General features: G+C 54.3%; 1 protein-coding gene across 1 annotated transcript in view; it reads left to right on the top strand.

Moving 5' to 3' along the window:
* The window catches only part of LOC139381399 (protein TANC2-like), a 197,753-nt gene that overhangs the window by 171,066 nt on the left and 11,969 nt on the right, over positions 1-14,718 (top strand). The window contains exons 19-23 of the mRNA XM_071124899.1: positions 4,211-4,344; positions 4,482-4,605; positions 4,807-4,982; positions 8,385-8,517; positions 10,345-10,374. Of these exons, the coding sequence (XP_070981000.1) occupies positions 4,211-4,344; positions 4,482-4,605; positions 4,807-4,982; positions 8,385-8,517; positions 10,345-10,374 (597 nt within the window). The remainder of the gene's footprint in view (positions 1-4,210; positions 4,345-4,481; positions 4,606-4,806; positions 4,983-8,384; positions 8,518-10,344; positions 10,375-14,718) is intronic.

Here is a 14,718-nt window from a genome sequence, read left to right as displayed (position 1 = left end):
GGAACTGTAACTATTCTGGCGTGGAGGAGGAGGTGGGCCGGCACTCTCACTAGATGAACGATCAATCTTTTGGAGAAGAGGAGAAGGAGGGTCAGCACACTTACTAGAAGAACTGTCACTTTTATGGCGAGGAGGAGGAGGAGGTCCAGCATTCGGACTAGAGGAACTGTCACTCTTCTGGAGAGGTGGATGAGGAGGGCCAGCACTCTCAATAGAGGAACTGTCACTTTTCTGAAGAGGAGGAGGAGGGCCTGCACTCTCACTAGAGGACCTGTCACTCTTCTGAAGAGGAGTGCCAGCACTCTCACTAGAGGAACTGTCACTCTCCTGGCGAGGAGGAGGAGGAAGGACGGCACACTCACTAGATGAACTATCACTCTTCTGGAGAAGAGGAGGAGGAGGGCCAGCACTCTCACTTGAGGAACTGTCACTTTTATGGCGAGGAGGAGGTCCAGCACTCTGACTAGAGGAACTGTCACTCTTCTGGCGAGGAGGAGAATGAGGGCCAGCACTCTCACTAGAGGAACTATCACTCTTCTGAAGAGGAGTAGAAGGAGGGCCAGCACTCTCACTAGAGGACCTGTCACTATTCTGAAGAGGAGGAGGAGGTCCAGCACTCTTACTAGAAGAACTGTCACTTTTAGGAGGAACTGTCACTCGTCTGGAGATGCGGAGGAGGAGGAGGAAGGCCAGCACTTTCACTAGAGGAACTGTCACTCTTCTGGAGAGGAGGAGAAGGAGGGCCAGCACTCTCACTAGAGGAACTGTCACTCGTCTGGAGAGGCGGAGGAGGAGGAGGGCCAGCACTCTCAATAGAGGAACTGTCACTCTTCTGGGGAGGAGGAGGAGGAGGGCCAGCACTCTCACTAGAGGAACTGTCACTCGTCTGGAGAGGAGGAGAAGGAGGGCCAGCACTCTCACTAGATGAAATGTCACTCGTCTGGAGAGGAGGAGAAGGAGCGCCAGCACTCTCACTAGAGGAAATGTCACTTTTATGGCAAGGAGGACGAGGAGGTCCAGCACTCTGACTAGAGGATCTGTCACTCTTCTGGAGAGGAGGAGGAGAATGAGGGCCAGCACTCTGACTAGAGGAACTGTCAATCTTCTGGAGAGGAGGAGAAGGATGGCCAGCACTCTCACTAGAGGAACTGTCACTCGTCTGGAGAGTCGTCGTCGTCGGAGGAGGGCCAGCACTCTCAATAGAGGAACTGTCACTCTTCTGGAGAGGAGGAGGAGGAGGGCCAGCACACTCACTAGAGGAACTGTCACTCGTCTGAAGAGGAAGAGGAGGGCCAGCACTCTCACTAGAGTAACTGTATCTCTTCTGGCGAGGAGGAGGAGGAAGGCCAGCACTCTCATTAGAGGAACTGTCACTCTTCTGGAGAGGAGGAGGAGGAGGGACAGCACTCTTACTAAAGGAACTGCCACTCTTCTGAAGAGGAGGAGGAGAGCCAGCACTCTCAATAGAGGAACTGTCACTCTTCTAAAGAGGAGGAGGAGGAGGGCCAGCACTCTCACTAGAGGAACTGTCACTTTCTGAAGAGAAGCAGGAGGGCAAGCACTCTCAGTTGAGGACCTGTCAGTCTTCTGGGGAGGAGGACGGGGTCCAGCACACTTACTAGAGTAACTGTCACTCTTCTGAAGAGTAGGAGGAGTGCAAGCACTCTCACTAGAGGAACTGTCACTTTTATGGCAAGGAGGAGGATGTCCAGCACTCTGACTAGAGGAACTGTCAATCTTCTGGAGAGGAGAAGGAATGCCAGCACTTTGACTAGACGAACTGTCACTCTTCTGGAGAGGAGGAGGGGGAGGGCCAGCACTCTCACTAGAGGAACTGCCACTCTTTTGAAGAGGCGGAGGAGGTCCAGCACTCTGACTAGAGGAACTGTCACTCTTTTGAAGAGGCGGAGGAGGTCCAGCACTCTGACTAGAGGAACTGTCACTCTTCTGAAGAAGAGGAGAAGGACGGCCAGCACTCTGACTCGAGAAACTATCACTCTTCTGGAGAGGAGGAGGAGGAGGGCCAGCACTCTCACTCGTGGAACTGTCACTCTTCTGGAGAGGAGGAGGAGGAGGGACAGCACTCTTACTAAAGGAACTGCCACTCTTCTGAAGAGGAGGAGGAGAGCCAGCACTCTCAATAGAGGAACTGTCACTCTTCTAAAGAGGAGGAGGAGGAGGGCCAGCACTCTCACTAGAGGAACTGTCACTTTCTGAAGAGAAGCAGGAGGGCAAGCACTCTCAGTTGAGGACCTGTCAGTCTTCTGGGGAGGAGGACGGGGTCCAGCACACTTACTAGAGTAACTGTCACTCTTCTGAAGAGTAGGAGGAGTGCAAGCACTCTCACTAGAGGAACTGTCACTTTTATGGCAAGGAGGAGGATGTCCAGCACTCTGACTAGAGGAACTGTCAATCTTCTGGAGAGGAGAAGGAGTGCCAGCACTTTGACTAGACGAACTGTCACTCTTCTGGAGAGGAGGAGGGGGAGGGCCAGCACTCTCACTAGAGGAACTGCCACTCTTTTGAAGAGGCGGAGGAGGTCCAGCACTCTGACTAGAGGAACTGTCACTCTTTTGAAGAGGCGGAGGAGGTCCAGCACTCTGACTAGAGGAACTGTCACTCTTCTGAAGAAGAGGAGAAGGACGGCCAGCACTCTGACTCGAGAAACTATCACTCTTCTGGAGAGGAGGAGGAGGAGGGCCAGCACTCTCACTCGTGGAACTGTCACTCTTCTGGAAAGGAGGAGGAGGACAGCCAGCGCTCTCATTAGTCTAACTGTCACTCTTCTGGAGAGGAGGAGGAGGAGGAAGGCCGGCACTCTCACTAGAGGAACTATCACTCTTCTGGAGAGGAGAAGGTGGGCCAGCACTCTCAATAGAGGAACTGTCACTCTTCTGGAGAGGAGGAGGAGGAGGAGGGCCAGCACTCTCACTAGAGGAACAGTGACTATTCTGGAGAAGAGGAGGAGGATGACCAGCACTCTCACTATTTAAACTGTCACCCTTCTGAAGAAGAGGAGGAGGGCCAGCACTCTCACTAGAGGAACTGTCACTCTTCTGGCGAGGAGGAGGAGGAAGGCCAGCACTCTCACTAGAGCAATTGTGACTCATCTGGAGAGGTGGAGGAGGATGGCCAGCACTCTCACTAGAGGAACTGTCACTCTACTGGAGAGGAGGAGAATGAGGGCCAGCACTCTCACTAGAGGAACTGTCATTCTTCTGTTGAAGAGGGGGAGGAGGGCCAGCACTCGTACTAGAGGAACTGTCACTCATCTGGAGAAGTGGAGGAGGATGGCCAGCATTCTCACTAGAGGAACTGTCACTCTACTGGAGAGGAGGAGAATGAGGGCCAGCACTCTCACTAGAGGAACTGTCATTCTTCTGGCGAGAAGGAGGACCAGCACTCTCACTAGAGGAATTGTGACTCATCTGGAGAAGTGGAGGAGGATGGCCAGCACTCTCACTAGAGGAACTGTCACTCTACTGGAGAGTAGGAGAATGAGGGCCAGCACTCTGACTAGAGGAACTGTTACTATTCTGGAGAGGAGGAGGTGGAGGGCCAGCACTCTCACTAGAGGAACTGTCACTCTTCTGGAGAGGAGGTGGTAGTCCAGCACTCTCACTAGAGGAACCCTCACTCTTCTGAAAAGGAGTAGAGGGGCATCACTCTCACTAGAGGAATTTCACTCTTCTGGAGAGGAGAAGTAGGAGGCCATCACTTTGACTTGAGGAACTGTTACTCTTCTGGAGAGGAGGAGAATGTGGTCAAGCACTCTCACTAGAGAAACTGTCACTCTTCTGGAGAGGAGGAGGAGGGCCAGCACTCTCACTGGAATAACTGTCACTATTCTGTAGAAGAGGACGATGCCAGCACTCTCACTAGAGGAACTGTCACTCTTCTGGAGAGGAGGAGGAGGAGGGCCAGCACTCTCACTAGAGGAACTGTCACTATTCTGGGGGGGAGGAGGAGGTTGGCCAATACTCTCACTAGAGTTCTTAATGTTTTGTCCAATCAGTGTATGTTGCGTTGTTTAATAAGTGTTTCCTCCCTGCTCTGCCCTCCCTGCCCTGGGTGTCCTTCCTGTACAATCTGCAGACTAACACATAGCACACACAATAACCGTCAATCTTAGAATGATCAAGTGTAAAAAATGGAAAAGACTGTTGTACAACATGGCTGATCCCTGTGTGTCCCTCTCCTCGTCCTGAAGCTCTCACGGCAGCAGGGGGCCGGGGTAAGCTAGACGTTTGCAGGCTGCTGCTGGAGCAGGGAGCAGCGGTGGCTCAGCCCAACAGACAAGGCATGGTGCCCCTGTTCAGTGCTGTCCGACAGGGAAACTGGCAGGTGAGACTGAGTGCACCCTTTATATTGCACTACTTTTGACCCAAACACTTAATCAGACGAAGAGAGATTGAGCGGCCATGTTGACAGAAACAGGCTGTTGTGTGCTAGATGGTGACGATAGTGTTGTCCTCTCTCAGATTGTGGACCTTCTCCTGACACACGGCGCGGAGGTGAACCTCGCAGACAAGCAGAGCCGAACGCCTCTGATGATGGCTGCCTCAGAGGGTCACCTGGGCACTGTGGAGTTCCTACTGGCACAGGGTGAGGGTTCGGAGGAAGACATCATCCACTCATTCCACTCATTCCTGCTGTCCTTTCATCCTTTGAATTATATACAGCAAACTCTCAAGAAATTTTTGTTAAACACAATCACCAAAGCATTGACGGTACTTTATTTTACCAATTTACCTTTTACTCCCAATGCTGACCTGTAACCCCTGACCCCTCTGATCCACCTGCCAGGTGCGTCCCTGCCTCTGATGGACAAGGAGGGGTTAACAGCTCTGAGCTGGGCGTGTCTGAAGGGACACCTGCACGTGGTGCGCTGTCTGGTGGAGAGGGGGGCTGCTACAGACCATGCTGATAAGAATGGACGCACGCCCCTCGACCTGGCCTCCTTCTACGGGGACTCAGAGATGGTGAGTGGATGTACAACATTACGAAGAAATGTGTTCAAGTATATAAGTATAGTTATATTTTTGTATATTTTGCTAGCAGTAACTCTCCCAAATGTTAATACCATCCTATGATCCTGCTCTGATGAAACACATTCCTCCCTCTTCCCCAATGTCCTTGCCCCTGTCCTCCCTCCCCCCCAATGTCCTCGCTCCTCCCCACTGTCCTCCCTCCTCCCCACTGTCCTCCCTCCTCCCCATTGTCCTGGCTCCTCCCCATTGTCCACGCCACTGTCCTCCCTCCCCCCCACTGTCCTCGCTCCTTACCCACTGTCCATGCCCCTGTCCTCGCTCCTCCCCATTGTCCACGCCACTGTCCTCCCTCCCCCCCACTGTCCTCGCTCCTTACCCACTGTCCACACCCCTGTCCTCGCTCCTCCCCATTGTTCTTGCCATTGTCCTCCCTCCCCCCCACTGTCCACGCCCCTGTCCTCCCTCCTCCCCACTGTCCTCCCTCCTCCCCACTGTCCTCCCTCCTCCCCATTGTCCTTGTCACTGTCCTCCCTCCCCCCCACTGTCCTCGCTCCTCCCCACTGTCCTCGCTCCTCCCCACTGTCCTCACTCCTCCCCACTGTCCTCGCTCCTCCCCACTGTCCTCCCTCCTCCCCACTGTCCTCCCTCCTCCCCACTGTCCTCCCTCCTCACCACTGTCCTCCCTCCTCCCCACTGTCCTCCCTCCTCCCCATTGTCCTTGTCACTGTCCTACTTCCTCCCCACTGTCCTCGCTCCTTACCCACTGTCCTCCCTTCTCCCACTGTCCTCCCTCCTCCCCGCTGTCCTCCCTCCTCCCTACTGTCCTCCCTCCTCCCCACTGTCCTCACTTCTCCTCACTGTCCTCGCTCCTCCTCACTGTCCTCCCTCCTCCCCACTGTCCTCCCTCCTCCCCACTGTCCTCCCTCCTCCCCACTGACCTCCCTTCTCCTCACTGTCCTCGCTCCTCCCCATTGTCCTTGTCACTGTCCTCCCTCCCCCCCACTGTCCTCACTCCTCCCCACTGTCCTCCCTCCTCCCCACTGTCCTCCCTCCTCCCCACTGTCCTCCCTCCTCCCCGCTGTCCTCGCTCCTCCCCACTGTCCTCCCTCCTCCCCACTGTCCTCCAACCTCCCCACTGTCCTCGCTCCTCCCCACTGTCCTCGCTCCTCCCCACTGTCCTCGCTCCTCCCCACTGTCCTCGATCCTCCCCACTGTCCTCCCTCCTCCCCACTGTCCTCCCTCCTCCCCACTGTCCTCCCTCCTCCCTACTGTCCTCGCTCCTCCTCCCTGTCCTCGCTCCTCCCTACTGTCCTCGATCCTCCCCACTGTCCTCCCTCCTCCCCACTGTCCTCCCTCCTCCCCACTGTCCTCGCTCCTCCCCACTGTCCTCGATCCTCCCCAATGTCCTCCCTCCTCCCCACTGTCCTCGCTCCTCCTCACTGTCCTCCCTCCTCCCCACTGTCCTCCCTCCTCCCCACTGTCCTCCCTCCTCCCCACTGTCCTCCCTCCTCCCTACTGTCCTCGCTGCTCCCCACTGTCCTCCCTCCTCCCCACTGTCCTCGCCCCTGTCCTTCCCACTGTCCTCCCTCCTCCCCACTGTCCTCCCTCCTCCCCACTGTCCTCGCCCCTGTCCTACCTCCTCCCTCCTTACCTACTGTCCTCCCTCCTCCCCACTGTCCTCCCTCCTCCCCTCTGTCCTCACTCCTCCCCACTGTCCTCCCTCCTCCCCACTGTCCTCCCTCCTCTCCACTGTCCTCCCTCCTCCCCACTGTCCTCGCTCCTCCCCACTGTCCTCTTCCCTGTCCTCCCTCCTCACCACTGTCCTCACTCCTCCCCACTGTCCTCCCTCCTCCCAACTGTCCTCGCCCCTGTCCTACCTCATCCCCACTGTCCTGCCTCCTCCCCACTGTCCACGCCCCTGTCCTCCCTCCTCCCCACTGTCCTCGCTCCTTACCCACTGTCCTCCCTCCTCCCCACTGTCCTCCCTCCTCCCCACTGTCCTCGCTACTTACCCACTGTCCACACCCCTGTCCTCCCTCCTCCCCACTTTCCTCGCTCCTCCCCACTGTCCTCCCTCCTCCCCACTGTCCTCCCTCCTCCCCACTGTCCTCCCTCCTCCCTACTGTCCTCGCTCCTCCCCACTGTCCTCCCTCCTCCCCACTGTCCTCGCCCCTGTCCTCCCCACTGTCCTCCCTCCTCCCCACTGTCCTCCCTCCTCCCCACTGTCCTCGCCCCTGTCCTACCTCATCCACACTGTCCTCCCTCCTCCCCACTGTCCTCGCTCCTCCCCACTGTCCTCGCCCCTGTCCTCCCTCTTCACTACTGTCCTCCCTCCTCCCCACTGTCCTCGCCCCTGTCCTACCTCATCCCCACTGTCCTGCCTCCTCCCCACTGTCCACGCCCCTGTCCTCCCTCCTCTCCACTGTCCTCGCTCCTTACCCACTGTCCTCCCTCCTCCCCACTGTCCTCCCTCCTCCCCACTGTCCTCGCTACTTACCCACTGTCCACACCCCTGTCCTCCCTCCTCCCCACTGTCCTCCCTCCTCCCCACTGTCCTCGCCCCTGTCCTACCTCCTCCCCACTGTCCTCGCTCCTTACCCACTGTCCACGCCCCTGTCCTACCTCCTCCCCACTGTCCTCGCTCCTTACCCACTGTCCTCGCCCCTGTCCTACCTCCTCCCCACTGTCCTCGCTCCTTACCCACTGTCCTCGCCCCTGTCCTTCCTCCTCCCCACTGTCCTCGCTCCTTACCCACTGTCCTCCCTCCTCCCCACTGTCCTCCCTCCTCCCCACTGTCCTCCCTCCTCCCCATTGTCCTTGTCACTGTCCTACCTCCTCCCCACTGTCCTCGCTCCTTACCCACTGTCTTCGCCCCTGTCCTACCTCCTCCCCACTGTCCTCGCTCCTTACCCACTGTCCTCGCCCCTGTCCTACCTCCTCCCCACTGTCCTCGCTCCTTACCCACTGTCCTCCCTCCTCCCCACTGTCCTCCCTCCTCCCCACTATCCTCGCTCCTCCCCACTGTCCTCGCTCCTCCCCACTGTCCTCGCTCCTCCCCACTGTCCTCGCTCCTCCCCACATTCCTCCCTCCTCCCCACTGTCCTCCCTCCTCCCCACTGTCCTCGCTCCTCCCCACTGTCCTCCATTCTCCACCTGTTCTCCTGCCCCCCTGTTCTCCCTCCTCCCCCTGTTTTCCCTCCCCCATTCTCATTCCACCCTACTGTCCTCCGTCCTCTACCTGTTCTACCTCTTCCCCTGCTCTCCCTCCTCCCCCCTTCTCCCTCCATTCTCCCTCCCCTCATTCTCACATCCTCCGTACTGTCCTCGGTCCTCAACCCGTTCTCCCGACCCCCTGTTCTCCCCCCACCCCCTGTCTGCTGTCTGTCCTCGCAGGTCCAGTTCTTAGTGGACCAGGGGGTGATGATAGAGCATGTGGACTACAGTGGGATGTGTCCTCTGGACCGGGCCGTGGGCTGCAGGAACACGTCCGTGGTGGTCACCCTGCTCAAGAAGGGAGCCAAGATAGGTATTGAGAATGGACTTAGTGTTAGACTGGAAGTCAATAGATTTTGGACAGGGGCTGTCCAAAATCGGCCCTGGTCAAAACTAGTGCACTGTGGGGTAAAGGGTGCCCTTCTAGATGCAGCCAGAATTTGACACAATTCAAAGACTATCCATGCTGCAGTAGGATGACACAGCAATACAGAAGCTGCATCCTAAATGGCAACCTAATTTCTTATATAGTGCACTACTATTGACCAGAAGTAGTGGACTAAATACAGAACACAGGGCCATTTGGGATGCAACTTGTTACTGTCTCTTTGGAGCTGAGCAAACAGCTGAACCCCACTGTTTTGTATGTTCCCCCTGCTGCTCCTGGTGCACCATACTGCTTGTCTTCTCTGTTCTCTCTGGCTAGTCCTTCCTCAGATCTGTAGATGTTTCAGTGTTGTTATACTGTGTCCTCCTGTAGTATTTCTCTGTTCTCTCTGGCTAGTCCTTCCTCAGATCTGTAGATGTTTCTGTGTTGTTCTACTGTGTCCTCCTGTAGTATTTCTCTGCTCTCTCTGGCTAGTCCTTCCTCGGATCTGTAGATGTTTCTGTGTTGTTATACTGTGTCCTCCTGTAGTATTTCTCTACTCTCTCTGGCTAGTCCTTCCTCGGATCTGTAGATGTTTCTGTGTTGTTATACTGTGTCCTTCTGTAGTATGTCTCTGTTCTCTCTGGCTAGTCCTTCCTCAGATCTGTAGATGTTTCAGTGTTGTTATACTGTGTCCTTCTGCAGTATTTCTCTGTTCTCTCTGGCTAGTCCTTCCTCAGATCTGTAGATGTTTCTGTGTTGTTCTACTGTTTCCTCCTGTAGTATTTCTCTGTTCTCTCTGGCTAGTCCTTCCTCAGATCTGTAGATGTTTCTGTGTTGTTATACTGTGTCCTCCTGTAGTATTTCTCTGTTCTCTCTGGCTAGTCCTTCCTCAGATCTGTAGATGTTTCTGTGTTGTTCTACTATATCCTCCTGTAGTATTTCTCTGTTCTCTCTGGCTACTCCTTCCTCAGATCTGTAGATGTTTCTGTGTTGTTCTACTGTTTCCTCCTGCAGTATTTATCTGTTCTCTCTGGCTAGTCCTTCCTCAGATCTGTAGATGTTTTTGTGTTGTTCTACTGTGTCCTCCTGTAGTATTTTCTGTTCTCTCCAGCTAGTCCTTCCTCGGATCTGTAGATGTATCTGTGTTGTTCTACTGTGTCCTGTAGTATTTCTCTGTTCTCTCTGGCTAGTCCTTCCTCAGATCTGTAGATGTTTCTGTTTTGTTATACTGTTTCCTCCTGTAGTATTTCTCTGCTCTCTCTGGCTATTCCTTCCTCAGATCTGTAGATGTTTCTGTGTTGTTCTACTGTGTCCTCCTGTAGTATTTCTCTGCTCTCTCTGGCTAGTCCTTCCTCAGATCTGTAGATGTTTCTGTGTTGTTCTACTGTTTCCTCCTATAGTCTCTCTCTCTTCCCCAATTTCGGATCTCTCTGGTTCATTCTTTCTCCCTCTTTAATTCTTTCTTTCTATCTTTCTTTCTTTCTCTCTGCTCTCTCTTTTGTTCATGTTCTCTGTCTCTTTGTCCTTCTATGTGTGATCTCTGAGACAGGCTGTTGTTAGAGTGTGTTTTTTATTTCCTCTTATCCCGGCTGATCTTTTCTGTTCCTCTTCTCACTCTTCATCCTATACCTTTTTCTCTTTGTCTTTTTTCCCCCACTTGCCTTCTCTTCCACGCACCTTTTTCTGTTTTTTCTTTTATGATTACTCTGGCCCACTGCACTCCCCCTCCCTCCCTTGCTCATGACCCACTCGAATTCTCTGCTGTACCAGGATGTCAGACGCTGCCCAGTCGGCCTAGAGGTAATCCCAAGGCTGTCGGCATCTCACCCCAGCAGGCATTTTGACAGCCCTACCTCCTCTTTCTGTGTTGTCTTAGTGTCGTCAGGGTCTGTGTCAGCAGGCCAGCTTAGATATAACCCCCATCTACAACCCCCATCTACAACCCCCATCCTGAGAAATAACACTCAGGTATTACTATAACTCTGAGGCCAAGATTCAATCTGATCCCGGGTTATAGGCATTGGCTTTTAAAAGCATTATTCCAGCGTTCATGGAGATCCTGTTTATGGTAAATGCTGGATATGTCGGCTCAATCGTAAATTGCCTTTAAAAGCAGCAATGCCTCTAACCTGCGATCAGATTAAATCCCAGCATGACAGAGATAACTATAACTTGGACTGCTTTTATTTAGAGGTAGATGTTTACATTCCAGTTGATTATGATGTGTTATGACAGCATACCCAGCCTCGAGCACACTACACCTCATGCAAGAAGCCCACCCACCTTGTCCTCATGAAATAAGCCCACGCACCTTGTCCTCATGAAATAAGCCCACCCACCTTGTCCTCATGAAAGAAGCCCACCCACCTTGTCCTCATGCAAGAAGCCCACCCACCTTGTCCTCATGCAAGAAGCCCACCCCAATTGTTCTCACGCAAGAAGGCCACCCACCTTGTCCTCATGAAATAAGCCCACCCATCTTGTCCTCATGCAAGAAGGCCACCCATCTTGTCCTCATGCAAGAAGCCCACCCACCTTGTCCTCATGCAAGAAGCCCACCCCAATTGTTCTCACGCAAGAAGGCCACCCACCTTGTCCTCATGCAAGAAGCCCCTACACCTTGTCCTCATGAAAGAAGCCCACCCATCTTGTCCTCACGCAAGAAGGCCACCCACCTTGTCCTCATGAAATAAGCCCACCCACCTTGTCCTCATGAAAGAAGCCCACCCATCTTGTCCTCATGCAAGAAGCCCACCCACCTTGTCCTCATGCAAGAAGCCCACCCCAATTGTTCTCACGCAAGAAGGCCACCCACCTTGTCCTCATGCAAGAAGCCCCTACATCTTGTCCTCATGAAAGAAGCCCACCCATCTTGTCCTCATGCAAGAAGCCCACCCACATTGTCCTCATGCAAGAAGCCCACCCCAATTGTTCTCACGCAAGAAGGTCACCCACCTTGTCCTCATGCAAGAAGCCCCTACATCTTGTCCTCATGAAAGAAGCCCACCCATCTTGTCCTCATGCAAGAAGCCCACCCACATTGTCCTCATGCAAGAAGCCCACCCCAATTGTTCTCACGCAAGAAGGCCACCCACCTTGTCCTCATGCAAGAAGCCCCTACACCTTGTCCTCATGCAAGAAGGCCACCCATCTTGTCCTCATGCAAGAAGGCCACCCATCTTGTCCTCATTGCAAGAAGGCCACCCACCTTGTCCTCATGCAAGAAGGCCACCCATCTTGTCCTCATCCACCTTGTCCTCATTCAAAAAGCCCACCCACCTTATTTCACTCAAGAATGACATGCACCTTGTCCTCATGCAAGAAGCCCACCCAAATTGTTCTCATGCAAGAAGGCCACCCACCTTATTTCACTCAAGAATGACATGCACCTTGTCCTCATGCAAGAAGGCCACCCACCTTGTCCTCATGCAGGAAGCCCACCCACCTTGTCCTCATGCAGGAAGCCCACCCACCTTGTCCTCATGCAGGAAGCCCACCCACCTTGTCCTCACGCAAGAAGCCCACCCACCTTGTCCTCATGCAGGAAGCCCACCCACCTTGTCCTCATGCAGGAAGCCCACCCACCTTGTCCTCATCCACCTTGTCCTCATTCAAAAAGCCCACCCACCTTGTCCTCAAGAAGGCCACCCACCTTGTCCTCATGCAAGAAGCCCCTACACCTTGTCCTCATGCAAGAAGGCCACCCATCTTGTCCTCATGCAAGAAGGCCACCCATCTTGTCCTCATGCAAGAAGGCCACCCATCTTGTCCTCATTGCAAGAAGGCCACCCACCTTGTCCTCATGCAAGAAGCCCACCCACCTTGTCCTCATGCAAGAAGGCCACCCATCTTGTCCTGATCCACCTTGTCCTCATTCAAAAAGCCCACCCACCTTGTCCTTATGCAAGAAGCCCACCCACCTTATTTCACTCAAGAATGACATGCACCTTGTCCTCATGCAAGAAGGCCACCCACCTTGTCCTCATGCAGGAAGCCCACCCACCTTGTCCTCATGCAAGAAGGCCACCCATCTTGTCCTGATCCACCTTGTCCTCATTCAAAAAGCCCACCCACCTTGTCCTTATGCAAGAAGCCCACCCACCTTATTTCACTCAAGAATGACATGCACCTTGTCCTCATGCAAGAAGGCCACCCACCTTGTCCTCATGCAAGAAGCCCCTACACCTTGTCCTCATGCAAGAAGGCCACCCATCTTGTCCTGATCCACCTTGTCCTCATTCAAAAAGCCCACCCACCTTGTCCTTATGCAAGAAGCCCATCCACCTTGTCCTCATGCAAGAAGGCCACCCATCTTGTCCTCATCCACCTTGTCCTCATTCAAAAAGCCCACCCGCCTTGTCCTCATGCAGGAATCCCACCCACCTTGTCCTCATGCAGGAATCCCACCCGACTTGTCCTCATGCAGGAAGCCCACCCACCTTGTTTCACTTAAGAATGCCATGCACCTTTTCCTCATGCAAGAAGCCCACCCACTTTCTCCTCATGCAAGATGGCCACCCATCTTGTCCTCATGCACCTTGTCCTCATGCAAGAAGGCCACCAACCTTAAGCTCATGCAGGAATCCTAGCCACCTTGTCCTCATGAAAGAAGGCCACCCACCTTGTCCTCATTCAATAAGCCGAACCACCTTGTCCTCATGCAAGAAGGCCACCCACCTTGTCCTCATGCAAGAAGGCCATGCACCTTGTCCTCATTCAAGAAGGCCATGCACCTTGACCTCATGCAAGAAGGCCACCCACCTTGTCCTCATGCAGGAGCCCCACCCACCTGGTCCTCATGCAAGAAGGCCACCCACCTTGTCCTCATGCAAGAAGGCCATGCACCTTGTCCTCATTCAAGAAGGCCATGCACCTTGACCTCATGCAAGAAGGCCACCCACCTTGTCCTCATTCAAGAAGGCCATGCACCTTGTCCTCATCAAGAAGGCCACGCACCTTGTTCTCATGCAAGAAGGCCAACAACCTTGTCCTCATGCAGGAGCCCCACCCACCTTGACCTCATGCAAGAAGGCCATGCACCTTGTCCTCATGCAAGAAGGCCATGCACCTTGTCCTCATGCAAGAAGGCCATGCACCTTGTCCTCATTCAAGAAGGCCATGCACCTTGACCTCATGCAAGAAGGCCACCCACCTTGTCCTCATGCAGGAGCCCCACCCACCTGGTCCTCATGCAAGAAGGCCACCCACCTTGTCCTCATGCAAGAAGGCCATGCACCTTGTCCTCATTCAAGAAGGCCATGCACCTTGACCTCATGCAAGAAGGCCACCCACCTTGTCCTCATTCAAGAAGGCCATGCACCTTGACCTCATGCAAGAAGGCCACCCACCTTGTCCTCATGCAAGAAGGCCATGCACCTTGACCTCATGCAAGAAGGCCATGCACCTTGACCTCATGCAAGAAGGCCATGCACCTTGTCCTCATTCAAGAAGGCCACCCACCTTGTCCTCATGCAAGAAGGCCACCCACCTTGACCTCATGCAAGAAGGCCACGCACCTTGTCCTCATGCAAGAAGGCCATGCACCTTGTCCTCATGCAAGAAGGCCATGCACCTTGTCCTCATTCAAGAAGGCCATGCACCTTGACCTCATGCAAGAAGGCCACCCACCTTGTCCTCATGCAGGAGCCCCACCCACCTGGTCCTCATGCAAGGAGGCCACCCACCTTGTCCTCATGCAAGAAGGCCATGCACCTTGTCCTCATTCAAGAAGGCCATGCACCTTGACCTCATGCAAGAAGGCCACCCACCTTGTCCTCATTCAAGAAGGCCATGCACCTTGACCTCATGCAAGAAGGCCACCCACCTTGTCCTCATGCAAGAAGGCCATGCACCTTGACCTCATGCAAGAAGGCCATGCACCTTGACCTCATGCAAGAAGGCCATGCACCTTGTCCTCATTCAAGAAGGCCACCCACCTTGTCCTCATGAAATAAGCCCACCCACCTTGTCCTCATGAAAGAAGCCCACCCACCTTGTCCTCATGCAAGAAGCCCACCCACCTTGTCCTCATGCAAGAAGCCCACCCCAATTGTTCTCACGCAAGAAGGCCACCCACCTTGTCCTCATGAAATAAGCCCACCCATCTTGTCCTCATGCAAGAAGGCCACCCATCTTGTCCTCATG

Source organism: Oncorhynchus clarkii, chromosome 23 (assembly GCF_045791955.1).
Source record: "Oncorhynchus clarkii lewisi isolate Uvic-CL-2024 chromosome 23, UVic_Ocla_1.0, whole genome shotgun sequence".
NCBI lineage: Eukaryota > Metazoa > Chordata > Actinopteri > Salmoniformes > Salmonidae > Oncorhynchus > Oncorhynchus clarkii.
Note: the sequence above shows the minus strand (reverse complement) of the source record. Positions and strands in the feature narration are given on the sequence as shown.